At 37.8% G+C, this 13,095-nt stretch overlaps 1 protein-coding gene across 1 annotated transcript in view; it reads right to left on the reverse strand.

Annotated features, from left to right (window-relative positions):
- Positions 1–1,950: 1,950 nt before the first annotated feature.
- The window catches only part of MSRB3 (methionine sulfoxide reductase B3), a 183,765-nt gene continuing 172,620 nt past the window's right edge, over positions 1,951–13,095 (reverse strand). The window contains exon 7 of the mRNA XM_074269722.1: positions 1,951–5,706. Coding sequence (XP_074125823.1) covers positions 5,545–5,706 — 162 coding nt within the window. The 3' untranslated portion in view covers positions 1,951–5,544. The remainder of the gene's footprint in view (positions 5,707–13,095) is intronic.

The raw sequence follows: 13,095 nt of genomic DNA on the forward strand, positions 1-13,095 counted from the left end.
ACTAAGTGACCTTGGACAAATCACTTAGTCTCTGTTTACCTGTTTCAACTGTAAAATGGAGATGACAGCACCTATTTCCCAGGATTGTGATGAAAATCAAATGAGATAATATTTGTAAAATGTTAGCACAGCTCCTGGCACATAGTAGGCACCACATAAATGTTTATTCTTTTCATTCCTACATTCATCTCAAAGCACCCGTCTTTTTTCAAGATGCAACTGAAGCACCATCTTCTACACTAAACTTTCTTATTATCCCAACTGCTACTACACTCCCTCTCCAACTATTCCAAGTTTACTATTGTATTGATTCCCCATATAGTTTCTTTACACATTAGAATAAACTCTTGAGAGCAAGGATTCGTTCTTTGTTTTTGTATCCCTAGCACTTAGCACACACAGTAAATGCTTAAAAAATATCTGTTGATTGGTGTCTAATATACTACTGATTACTCAGGAGGCTTTTAAACAAATACAGTGGCTAGGAGCATTTGATTGCTTCCCTGTCTTGAAGATCTTGTCAAGTTCTTATTCAAATGGAACTATAGGTCAGAATTGATCAAAGGAAGGAAGGGGAAGAAGTGACATGTGCAAGACAGACAGAGACTGAAGAACAGGTGGAGAGAGAGACAGAGAGAGAGGGGGGAAGGGAGAGGGAGAAGGGAGAAGGGAGGAAGGGAGAGGGAGAGGAGAGAAGAGAGAACACAGAGACGGAGAGAGACAGAGAGAGGGAGAGATAGAGAGAGGAAAGAGAGAGAGAAGAGGAAAGAGAGAGGAGAGGAAAGAGAGAGACAGAGACAGAGAAAGAGAGGCAGAGAGACAGAGAAAAATACAGAGAGAGAGAGAGAGAGAGAGAGAGAGAGAGAGAGAGAGAGAGAGAGAGAGAGAAGAGGAAAGAGAGAGAGGAGAGAGAGGAAAGAGACAGAGACAGAGAGAGAGACAGGGAGACAGAGAGAGAGAGAGAGAGAGAGAGAGAGAGAGAGAGAGAGAGAGAGAGAGAGAGAGAGAGAGAGAGGAGAGAGAGAGACAGAGAGAGAGAGACGAGAGAGAGACCCAACACCAGATAAAGACGAAAACACATACAGCAGAGAGCTCTGATAGCACATTAATAACACAGTCTTCCATGGGCTCCTAAGAAGTCAATTTTATTGTAATACTTATCTAGGGATTTGAATGGCTCTAAGAATCTAGCCAGATCTTGTCATAAGTAAACTCTCCTATGTGTCCTTTGTACCAGGGATGACTTACAAAATAGCTCTGGCCCCATAGTTGTTTTTGGTTTAGATTTTTATTTTTAAAATTGAGCCTATATAAGGCTCATGGCCCATGATCAAGCACCTTCTTAAAACTGGGCAATGTTGTAAATAATGAAAAATTTTAAATGGAACAATATGGAAAAAGAGTAAACATACATATATGTGTGTATATATACATGTTTATGTGTATGTGTTTATATATACATATGTATATAAAAGCTAACTTATTCTCTCTGAGGTTGTCTCCTATTTATATGAGCTATACCTTGCACATATGTGTTTGCATGTCATCTGCCCCATTAAAATGTGAGCTCCTTAAGATCAGGGACCATGTTTTTGCATTTCATTGGGTTATTCTGGAAATTTTTCCTTTCCTGAAAGTCTAGGATGTCCATATCATTCATCTTAGAAATTTCAAGAACTAAATGAGGGACCAAATGAGGAATGTATATGAGTGTGTGATGTCCCATCTCTCAGAAATCTCAAACTTAAGAACCCCATTAGCCTCTGCCTTGCCTATAGGTATATTCCAGCACTTCTAGCTTCCGTAAGTATTTTTCTAAGAACTGGTCCAAGCAAGGAATTGCAGTTCATTCTGTTTCCATGCTTCTGAAGGCCATGTTCAATGACAACTGATTACCTATATTTGAGGCTCTGTTAAAGGAAGAGGTTTCAAGAAATAAAGCCAGAAACATTTCTTTACAAAGGAATTTTATTGCATAACTCTTCATAATACAATAGGCATAAGAAAAGCTTTGAACATTGAACATTTTATAACATTTTTGAAAAGTTTGTAGTGTTTAGAAGGGGGAAATGTTATTACAAATCTATTTAAGGCAAAAATATTTGATTCAACAATTCAATTAAGTTCAATTCAAGAAGTAACTATTGAGTGCCTTCTAAGTGTAAGGCACTGTCCTAGGTGCTGGAAGATACAAAGATGAAGATGCAATCCCTTCCCTCGTTTACATCTCTTTCACTCATTATTCATACTTAAAGAAACACATTTCAAATAAAGTAACAATATGGAAGACTATTGTAAAATACATTCTCAACCTGCTACATCATTTGGATTCAGATTTTTAAAGCATAAAAGAAGTGCAAAGTTAATAGAAATGCTCTGATAAGGCAGTATTTATATCATTGCTCTCTCAAGGTACCTTCCTTATGACCACAAGCAGAGCAATGTCTGTACTCCATAATATGAGCAGGGTCCAGCATGACAAGAAAATCTCTCTTGCTCTGCACCATGTTGTAATGCACGGAAGGAGAGCACAATGAGTTTCCTATTTCAAATGGTATAATTTCCACAGATCGCATATGCTTCACTATATTGACTCAGTTCACTGCATTCCATAGCCTGTAAAATATAAATCTAGTGCATGACAGCTAACATTATTGCTCATTGAAATTTTAGTAATATATTTTAACATAAGACAGCAATATTCTGAAATTTGATAATACAAACTTAAAAGCAAAATGGAATTAAAATACAGGTACACACCCCACCTTTTTATTAATGGATATTGGTTTGGGTTTTTTTTTTTCCTTAAAATTGACATTGGAAAATGTATTGAGAGAAAAATGGGCTTTTCTGGAAGAAAAAAAAAAAGAAGGAAGAGAATAATCCCAGTCCCAGGAAATGCTAAGCCTCACAAAGACAAAAAGATGAAGGAATGGCAATGAAGAAACCAAGGCAGAAGAGATCCTTTTTATTCTTTACTTTTCTCCACTGAAGTTCCATATTAAATATCCAGTTAACATCTAGGCAGGTTTTTCTATAGGCTAATAATGAGGAACTTAGCAGCTCTTTTCAAACCATATGGTATTTCTTATTACCTGGATGCTTGGACTTTCTCTGAATCTCTTAGAACAATAGATTGTGAAGGGAGTGCTGGGAAGGTGAGACTTCACTCCCTAATTAGGAACCAATAGAAAAGAATTCATGAATATATGGCATATTTCCAGGGCCTGCCTAGGTTTTGGTCAACCTTAAAAGAGATCTCCAAGGAGGCCTAAATGTAGTAGATCCCTGAAATGGGGATAGAGGGCAAGGCAGCTATGGATAGATCTATCTGAGTCTGATTTATACCTCAGAGAGGAAAAAGGAACCCTTACGAGTTATAGGGCATAAGGAGGAGGACAGTAATAGGGTGGATGAGAAGACACTATACGGCCCATTTTGCAATAAAAAGGCAGCAGAATTTCAGGGATCTCTGATACAGGGACTCAGAATACAAATGCAATCAACATGGACACCCAATTCTTCTTTTGTTTTACTCCTTTTCTTTTTCCAGTGTTCCAAAGAATTCTTTCCTTGTTTTTGACTCAGTTCTCAAGAGTCTATGGCAAAACTTTTCATGAGTTTTTCTCTATTCCTTCCTTTTTAATTACTTATTTAAAATAAGAATTGACTTTTAGAATTCAAGCCCCATGCTTTAATTGCATTATTGATTATTAATTTGTAAAAATTAGATCTGGTATTGGTCAGCAAACATTCTAGGTCACTACACCATTAAGTGACATCACTCCATCTTATATTCCTGCTCCAATCTTATGAACAACAATATCTGACCCCAGTCTGACTAAATATTAAATTGCAAATGTGTAAGAATAAAATCAGCCCCCATTGTTAAACAAAGAAAAATGTTTGGCTCTAAGCCCCACTGTTTCCATGCCAATCTACTAAGGGAATCCACTCTCTACTTCTTTTCATTTAAATTGCTAAGCCTGAAACCTCTGGGCCTTTTAGGACCAGAAAAAAAATTTGGTTTAAAAAAGGGAAATAATACAATAATACTAATATTCAGAGGCAGTTAGGTAGGACGATGCATTGAGTGATGGATTTGGAATCAGGGAAGACCTGAGTTCAAATCTTGTCTTAGACATTTACTAGATGTGAGACCCTGGCAAGTCAGTTAATCCTACTTTGCCTCAAGTTTCCTCATCTGTAAAATGGGGACAATAGTAGCACCTACCTCCAGGGTTGTCATGATGATCAAATGAATTAACATATGTACAGCACTTTGCAAACCTTAAAGCACTACAAAAATGCTAGCTAATATTATTGTTATTCATATTAATTATGCAGCAATATAGTGCTTTTGCCCTGAGGATTTCAATGTACTTTACAAATGCTTTAATTCCCATTTCACACATGGGGACACAGGCACAGATAAAGAAATGTTTAACATAGCAAACCAATCGCAAGCAAGAGTCTGGAACCCAAGACACCTAATTCCCAACATCCACAAATCCCACTTCTACATTTATAGAATGGCCTTGCACCCTCTTGTATGGTATGCACCCTCTTTAGGGTCTTGTTGTGTTGTTCCATGTTATGTCTGCCCAAGCAAAGTCCCACCATGCAATGGTTCCAGTCTTCAATGTATCTCTTAATTTCTCCACCATATCCCTTACTTTGGTTTGAAGCTTCTCATTTCCATTATTTTAATTTAAGAAGTTCAAATTTCCCAAACTGTTGCCTCAGTTGCAACTGGTGTTGAGTGTGGAAAGGATTTACAAAAAGACCATGGCAGGTGTTCTTCAGTGTGAACCTTGAGCAAAATGGAGCCCAAAGTTGTACACTGGTCTTGCATTTCAATGTTTTCAAAGGAAAATAAAATAAAATCAAGTCCTGAAAGTGAGCTAATGTTTACTTCCCCCTTCCACAACACTCTCCATACCCCCTCAGATCTGGCAGCAATTTCACATAAGGAAAGACTTTAGACCTTCACACCCTTTTAGTGGGAATAAACTGCCTTAGTTCAAACTTTCCACAAAATCTACAAATAGGGTAAAGGCATCACTCCATCCTTATCTTCAATAGATCCACATAAATACTCTCTGGCCATCTGTCTTGCAGGTCTGAACTCACTACTCAGCCTCAGTTCTCTTCAAATTGCCTTGACACTGAAATGCTCTAATTTGGAGTCTGGAGGCCAAATCACCAACCCCTTCTTATTCAAGGGAGAAATTCTTTAAATCCACTTTTAAAAAAGTATTGCAGCTTGGTATTCAAATATCTAATGATAAGGCATTCTCAAAACTATCTCTTTTCTCCAAATCTACATACAAATAGTTAAGAATATAATCAATTGCAAAATATACTCCTGGCTAAGGCCTCTCTGTTTAAGCAAAAAGAAGAGAAGGAAGAAAAAATCAATAGCATAAACTACCCTTCTATGTTTGAAAAATATAAATGCATATGTGGAATAAGATAATAGTAGACAATTCTGATTTTTCCCCTACTAATTGGTAAGATCGTTGTTTCATATTGAATTTGATTCTACAGCTCCATTTTGCCAGCTTGGGCTGGGATGTTGATACTGTTGTCTTCAGTGTTCCCATTCTCCGCAGGAGAGAAAGACAAGGAAGCGGAATTTATGCAGTATCTTTTGCCAGTTGGTCGAGGCCCATCATCAAAAACATGCCCAAGGTGAGCACCACACTGAAAGAGAAGATCAAAATGTGAGGAAGAAATCTGTACAAAGCAGGCTTTGAGTTGTACTTCTATTAAATGGCTTAAATGGATGACTAGCCTAGAGTGGAATGATGGAAACCATCTTGGACCATTTCTAATCTACCTGTCAATAGCCGTGAGGATGGTTTTTGGCAGGCGCTGCACCACATGCTGAGAATAAAAAATAAAAAAATAAAAAAATAAAAACCACTCGCATTGTGCATATCAGAAATCATTTATGAGCCACTGTATTCTTTTTTTTGATCTGTGAACTCTCTCAGCCAGCTGAAAATGACTGCAGTAATTTTATGAATTGAGTTTGACCCTTGATCTCCTCCTTGTAAGAAACATGGCAGAATAAAATCTCTTCCCCCTTCCCCCATTACTTTTGGCTTTGGATAGGTGGGTTTCAGATATGCAAAAGTCCACTGTAAAAGATATTGTTTAACTGTCCATGACGGAGGTGACGTTTGCTTTCACGGGTAGTAAAACTTAACATCAGACAAGCATTGGAAGTCCTCAGTACCCAGTAAAGTAATGATAAGGCTTGGTGGATTTATATAGTATGGCCATCGGGACTCTAGGGTAGCCAAGAGAAAAGTCTCAGGCCTGTGGGATCCCTTTGCTGGCTGAAAATTGGGCCTGTGAGCTTTTTTATCTACATAACCGGGGAGATGGGGATGAGAAGCTCCAGAGCAGGTAAGTGTGGGATTCCAGAGAAAAAGCGAGTTTTCCAGTTAAAGGCCATACTTGGGTGTATTCAGTCATTTCAGTGGCATCTTACTCTTGGTGCCCTCATTAGAGGTTTTTTGCAATGATACTAGAGTGTTTTGCCATTTCCTTCTCATTTTGCAGTTTGAAGAAATAGGCAAACAGAGTAAAGTGACTTACCCAAGATTATACAGCTCATAAGTGCCTGAGGCCAGATTTGATTTCAGGAAGATAAATTTTCCTGAATTTAGGTCCTGTTCTCTATCCAATATGTTACTTAGCTGCCCACAAGGCTGTGCTACTAGCAACCAAATAATTTAGGGAAGGGGAAACAATCCTTGGAGTACAAGGGCAAGAGGGGGTGTAAATGGTTATGATGGTTATTGAAAGAAGCCCAACATTGAGAAAGCTTCTTGAGAAGCTTATCTTGCTGGGGTTACCCCAAAGACCAAGGCAAAATGTTGTTCCTCCATTTGAAAAAAGCCATAGGACAACCACAACAATAGTGGATGAATCACAAAAGATCACAGTGTATATCATACTTACCACTCCCCTCCTCCCCTGACCACTGCCCATTTCTTAGCAAGGACATGAATGAATTGTAGCGTACTGAAGGAAAACATCGGAAGCAAAATTTTGCAAACATATTAGACTATCCTACACACTAAAGTCTGTGACACACATTTTCTAAAAAATTTGCATAAGTCAAGATTTTGGAAAGAACAAGAAAGGGTAATGATTGCTAATGCTAATTATTATGCTGTTAGGTAGTCAATATATAATAATATGAGACTTGTACAGGGAAGAGTATAAGGATTTTACAAATGGGGATGATAGGAGAGCCCCTACCTCCCTTAAAAATGCTGGAAATCAGTGCTCAAAAGTTCCCTGGTTATTAATAAATAGCAAGATAGCAAATTGATCATGTGGCCCTTCAATATTAAAAGTGCATTCTTATTTTCCTTCCAGTGTACTGTCAGCTCATCAAAGAACTAACAATGAACCCTGGATTGATGCAGTCTATTGCCTGGAAAATATGAAACAGGCTGAAAAAAAAAAAAAAAACAAATCTTGCATTATTTTTACCACATTCTATACAGGTTGAGGTAATATCAAGGTTGACAGTTTGGATTGCTTTTCACAATCGGGGCCACATTTTCAGGCACCAGCAGCTGAGACACACCGGGTAAAATCCATGTGCTTACCCACTGCCCACAGGAAAACACATATATCTGCCTACCAAACGAGCAAGTTGGTACACAGGCCAACAACAACAGGTACAATAGGCCAACTAGCGCTCATGAGGAACGGTATGTGTGTGCAATTACTGATCTCACACACAACTACAAAATTTTGAATATTTATTATTAAAGTTTTCACATGGAAGTCTCAAAAAGGTAGTTTTTTAATGAGGGAATTTAACTCTCTCAGGCAAAATGATAATGATACCACAATTAATCAACTGCAAAGCCTATTGAGAAAACAGCTTCTTATTTACATTGCTTTAAGAACAAAGTTCCAATGAAAGTGTACTTTAAAACAGTAAGCATTAGTTGGGTTTTAATTTCCTAATTCAGATTTGGAACAGGAGTCAGCAGGAAAATCCTGAATGTCCTTTAATTTGGTAAGCAAATTATAATGATTGAATCTGGTCCACTAAATTTGTGTCAGTCTGGAAACAGTCTTCCTGTTTAACACCAAGGGAAAAAATTTATTTATCTGATTTTCCTCTAGACAAAAGAATAGTCAAAGAGAAATTATGGGCAGGTGGAAGGAATCATTTGCACACATATTTCTGAACGTCCAAGCAGACTGACTTCAATGGAACATACCATACCCCCTAAATTGGGAAGCCATAATACATATGGGAGTGGAAAATCACAAATAGTTATTGGGCGGATTCACACCAGGCTGGGACAACTGAGGGATCTATTCTCTCAAACTAAACAATGGTGTTAGTTTATATTTGTATCACATAGTAAGCTGATTCCTCCTACAAGCCCCCAAGATCAGTTGTCTGCAAAGCAGACTAACCCCACAAGGCAGCTTGTGTTATGTCTCCCATAGAAGATGATTAGCAGATTTCTTTTTAAAAGCATATAAGCAATACAAAGATCGAAGAGAACTATGAAGAACTTAAAGTGAAAAATGTTACTCCATCCCCAGAGAAAGAACTGATGGACTCTGAATGTAGATTGAAGTATACTATTTTTTCTTACTTTTAAAAAAATTGGTCAGAGTGAGAATCTCCACAATTAATAAATATTTCTTAGGATTTTTTTTAAAGCATATAAGCCCTGAAGGTTCCTCCCTGAGGGGAACTTCCACACATGGAGCCCATTCTTTGTTGCTTATACCCTGGGCAGAATACTGGGATGATGGATGGAAGTTGTCAGTGATCCATTGTTTCTTTAGCTGCCTTAGAGTTTTGCTGCACAAGCACAAGCCAACTGGCAATATGTGGGGATCGCACAGCACACCTGGTTGTAACTGAAACAAACTGGTTGCCACAAGATGAAGAAATCTTTGAAACCTTCTGCTAATGATTTATTCCAGGGTATAGTCTTCAGTATACTTGCCACTAAAAGTTTCTTTCTTTTTCTTTTCCTTTTTCTTTTTTTTTCTATCTTTGACTTTTCAGGTAATCTGTAACTATGGAATGGTGGATAGATAAAGGTGAGTGGTCAGACACTTGTGCCTTGATCCTGAAGAATTATTAAATCATCATCATCAAGATCATCATCATCATCATCACATACACATACAATCACAAATTCCCTCAGGACTTCTTTCCCCCCCCCCTTCCTAAGTCTTCTGCCCAGAAAACCTGGCAACTTAAAAAAGCTGCAGAGATCAAGGGGGAAGGACCCCCCTGAAAAAGAGAACCATTAGGCATCAAATTTAACATAATTCCCCCAAATCTGACTGCAATTCTCAATTATGTAAGGAAGAAACACAAACAGTGTATTCAGCACTCCTGCATATTTTTTCACTGATGTATTTCCAACTGTCCTGTAGAGGTTTTTCTCCTAGCTCTGCCTAGGATGTTTTAAGCTTTGTAATTGTCATTTTCTCTTAAGTGTTTGATCTAGAAGATGAGGCACTTTTAAAGGTAGACTTTTACACTCAGGCACATGGGGAAGGCATGGGAGGAGGAAAACAGTTTTAAGAAAAGCAATTTACTTTGCCAGTAGTTTTCTGTTTTCTCCCACTGTTATTAAAGACACTTGTGTTTAAATAAGAGCTATTTTCCTCTATGCTTGTGATATCAATCTGTTGCCAAGGAAATGATTATGAAGTCACCAGTTTAGCTTATAATTTTACTGAAAGATCAAGAAAGAGAGAGATGGGTTGTGAAGCCGAAAACCCTCATGTAACACATGGGTATCTTTAATCATCAGCAATATATGAGTTGTCATCTGCAAAAGATTAATAAGGCTTTCAGTTTTACCAAAAACTTTTTAATTTAAAAAAAAACTCCCTATTGGTGCCTATTTACCTTTTTGTTGATTTAGCTGACTTAAGATAAATTAACAATGATCTAAAAGAAACTTAGGGGACTCTACCAGAGACTCAAGTAGTAATAACAGCAGCCATAAATAGCCTCCAACTTGAGTAAACCCTGGGATCTGACAGGTTCCTTAAAGATTATTATAAAAAGTTAAGTGATTTATTGGTCTCCCATTTGCTCCAGATGTAGAATTTTGATCTGAAGAAAGAATTCCTCAAGTACTTCCAGGAGGGACTCATTCACTGAACTTTAGCTTAACCGGGCAAATCTTGCCTCCTTTGCTCTGAATTTAAACTCCTGACAAAGGTTTTGTTTAACAGGCTGGGGTGAGAAGGAGAGGGGAGAAAATGACATCTAATTATTCACAGTACTTAGAGAAGCTGGAATAAGCAGCAATGTGTTTTATCAATAACTAGGGAATGTGAATTAAATCCTATCAAGGAAAAGTCTCCTATAACAGGAAGGAATTGGAGAATTGTCTAAATCAGGAGGAAAGTGTGTGGGCCCACCGTCACATGAAAAATTTAAGACTGAGATAAACTCCACTCTAGAAGGAATAACTTGGGAATAATCCAGTGAATTCACAGAAAATAAGACTAAGGAGAAAACTGTTTCGGCCCAGACACTAAAGTGATGTCAACATAAATTTGTTTTTATATGGTAACCCATCTCTTCCAACTAGCCATAAACAAGGCAAAGGAGAATCCCCACTACAGTGTGTTCTCTGTGATCCTTCCTAAAGATGATTGTCTATAGAATATTAGAAGTGGAAAAACCTTAGGAGATCATATAATTTAATCCATAAATGAACACAAACTTTTTCTACCACAAATTCTACAAGTAGTCAGAAAGCCATTGCTTGAAGACCTCCAGTGAGAGGAAACTACTCGACCAAGCAAGACTTCTGTATAGCTCTAATTGTGTTGAAGTTTGCCCTGACCTAAATGTTCCTTTCTGGAACCTCGACCCATTGCTCCTATCTCTGTTCTCTGGGGAATAAGTAGAACAAATCTACTTCCTTCAATACATTAAGGTCCTTCAAATGTTTAAGGTTATCCTCATATCCCCAACCACCTCACCCCAACACTATCATCCAATATTTAGCTATTACTCCTACCTTTAAGTCATCTGCCACTGCCATAAGGGTGTCATCTATGCTTTTGTCCAAGTCACTGATAAGAATATTAAATAGAATATGAAAGAATAAAGTGATGACCTAGGGTATAGGCAATATGAATGGCAAGGTGACAACCAGAGGAGAGAGATTGTAGAAGCAGAAATGAGATTTCTCTTCTCCATCTTAACTATCCTCACTTCTTTAAATCAATCCTAATAAAGCATCACCTCAAAGACTTCCAGTGACCTGGTTGCCCTGTCTTGGCATTCTTTGGTTTATCAATGTCCAGTTTAAAATGTGATGTCCCAAAATGAACCCAATAGTTCAATGTGAGATTTGACCATGGTAGAACAGAGCAGAATAATCACTTGCTTGGAGCTGGGGACAGTGTCTTTCTCAGAGCATCATCCTAAACTTACCTTAGCTTTCCTGCCAGCTATATTAGAATAGGGAATATATTGAGTTTATAGTACATTAAAACTTTGATTATCTCAGGTGAATTATTTTGCCACACCTGCATCATTTTATACTTGTGAAGTTATTTTTAGTTCCAGTCTAAAACTTGACATTTGTTCCCATTATATAATACCTAATGAGTTTGGGAGGCAGAATGATATGAAAAATTTCTGGACTGGGAAGTTTGTAGTATCCCACTTGAGAGTTAACTTAGTAGCACAGTGAATAGAACACTGGGCCTTGGATCCAGGAGATCTGAGTTAAAATCTGGCCTCAGACATTTACTAGCTGTAGGACTCAGGGCAGGGTATTTAAGCCCTGTTTGTCTCAGTTTCCTCAACTGCAAAACAGAGATAATAACACCACCCATCTCCCCGAGTTGTTGCAAGAATCAGATGAAATAAAATTTATAAAAGGACTTTGTACTACTGCCTAACATGTGGTGCTTAATAAATGCACATTCTCTTTATTCCCTCCCTCTAATATTTACTAGTTGTGTAACTATGGACAAACAAGACCACTTTTCCCTTATGTGAAATAAGGATAATAATAGCAACCCATTTCACAGGGTCATTATGAGGGCAATATGACATATTGTGTGCAAAGTATTTTGCAAAGCTTAAGGTGTTCTATAAATATCAACTGCTACGACTATTATCAACATCATTATTACTATTAATTTCAACATTCTAGCTTATCCAGATTTTTTAAAATCATGGCACTATCATTCAAGACCTTAGCTCTCCCTCCTACTTTTTTTGTCACATGCAAGTTTGATAAGTAGCTTTTATCCAAGTCACCCATGAAAATATTAAATATAATACTGAGCTAATGGTCTGACCTAAGGTGTAGGCAGTTTGAGTGGGGTAGTGGTTGTTTGTTATCCTTCACTCTCAAAGAGAATCAAAATGACATCCCATGTTAGAGTCAAGTTACAGTGTGTCTGATTGTGGCCACTATGAACTTGGGGCACAAATGATCCATGGGAACACTTGAGGTGGATTTCCTAAATTTATTCATTTCATGTTTCTTTTGAACTACCTCAATTCTGCTTTGTTCATAGAGCACAGTGCCTTCTTTGATGCAAGTGTGTCATGCTGGGCAATCCTGTGCCATGTCTCCTATATCACCTAATCAATTCCAAAGCTCTTCAGGAAGACCTTGAGAGTGTCCTTGTATCGATTCTTCTGCTCTGATGGGGTAGTGGTTACAGATATGATGATGGAAGCAGAAATAAAATTTGGCCACTAATTGACTCTTAAGAGTAAGGAAGAATAAAGCGTTAAAGGTGGTTCTGGAGATTTGAGCCTAAAGTAATTTGGAGATTAGAGTCATCAACACAAATAGGGAAGTTGGAACCAAGGGAAGATTTGGGGGCACATGATGAGTTCCATTTTGGATGAAGTGAATTTGGTGTGTCAATAGGACCATTCAAGCAGAAGTGTCAAAAATGTAGATTTAGGACTGAGAGAGGAGATCAGAGGAGAGATGTTATCAGAAGTCAGTATAGTCCAGATAAAAGAAGATTGGATTTGAAACCAGAGTCCAGTTATACCTCTTATTAGTTGTGTGATCTTGAACA

This window comes from Sminthopsis crassicaudata, chromosome 5, assembly GCF_048593235.1.
Source record: "Sminthopsis crassicaudata isolate SCR6 chromosome 5, ASM4859323v1, whole genome shotgun sequence".
NCBI classification, from domain to species: Eukaryota; Metazoa; Chordata; class Mammalia; order Dasyuromorphia; family Dasyuridae; genus Sminthopsis; species Sminthopsis crassicaudata.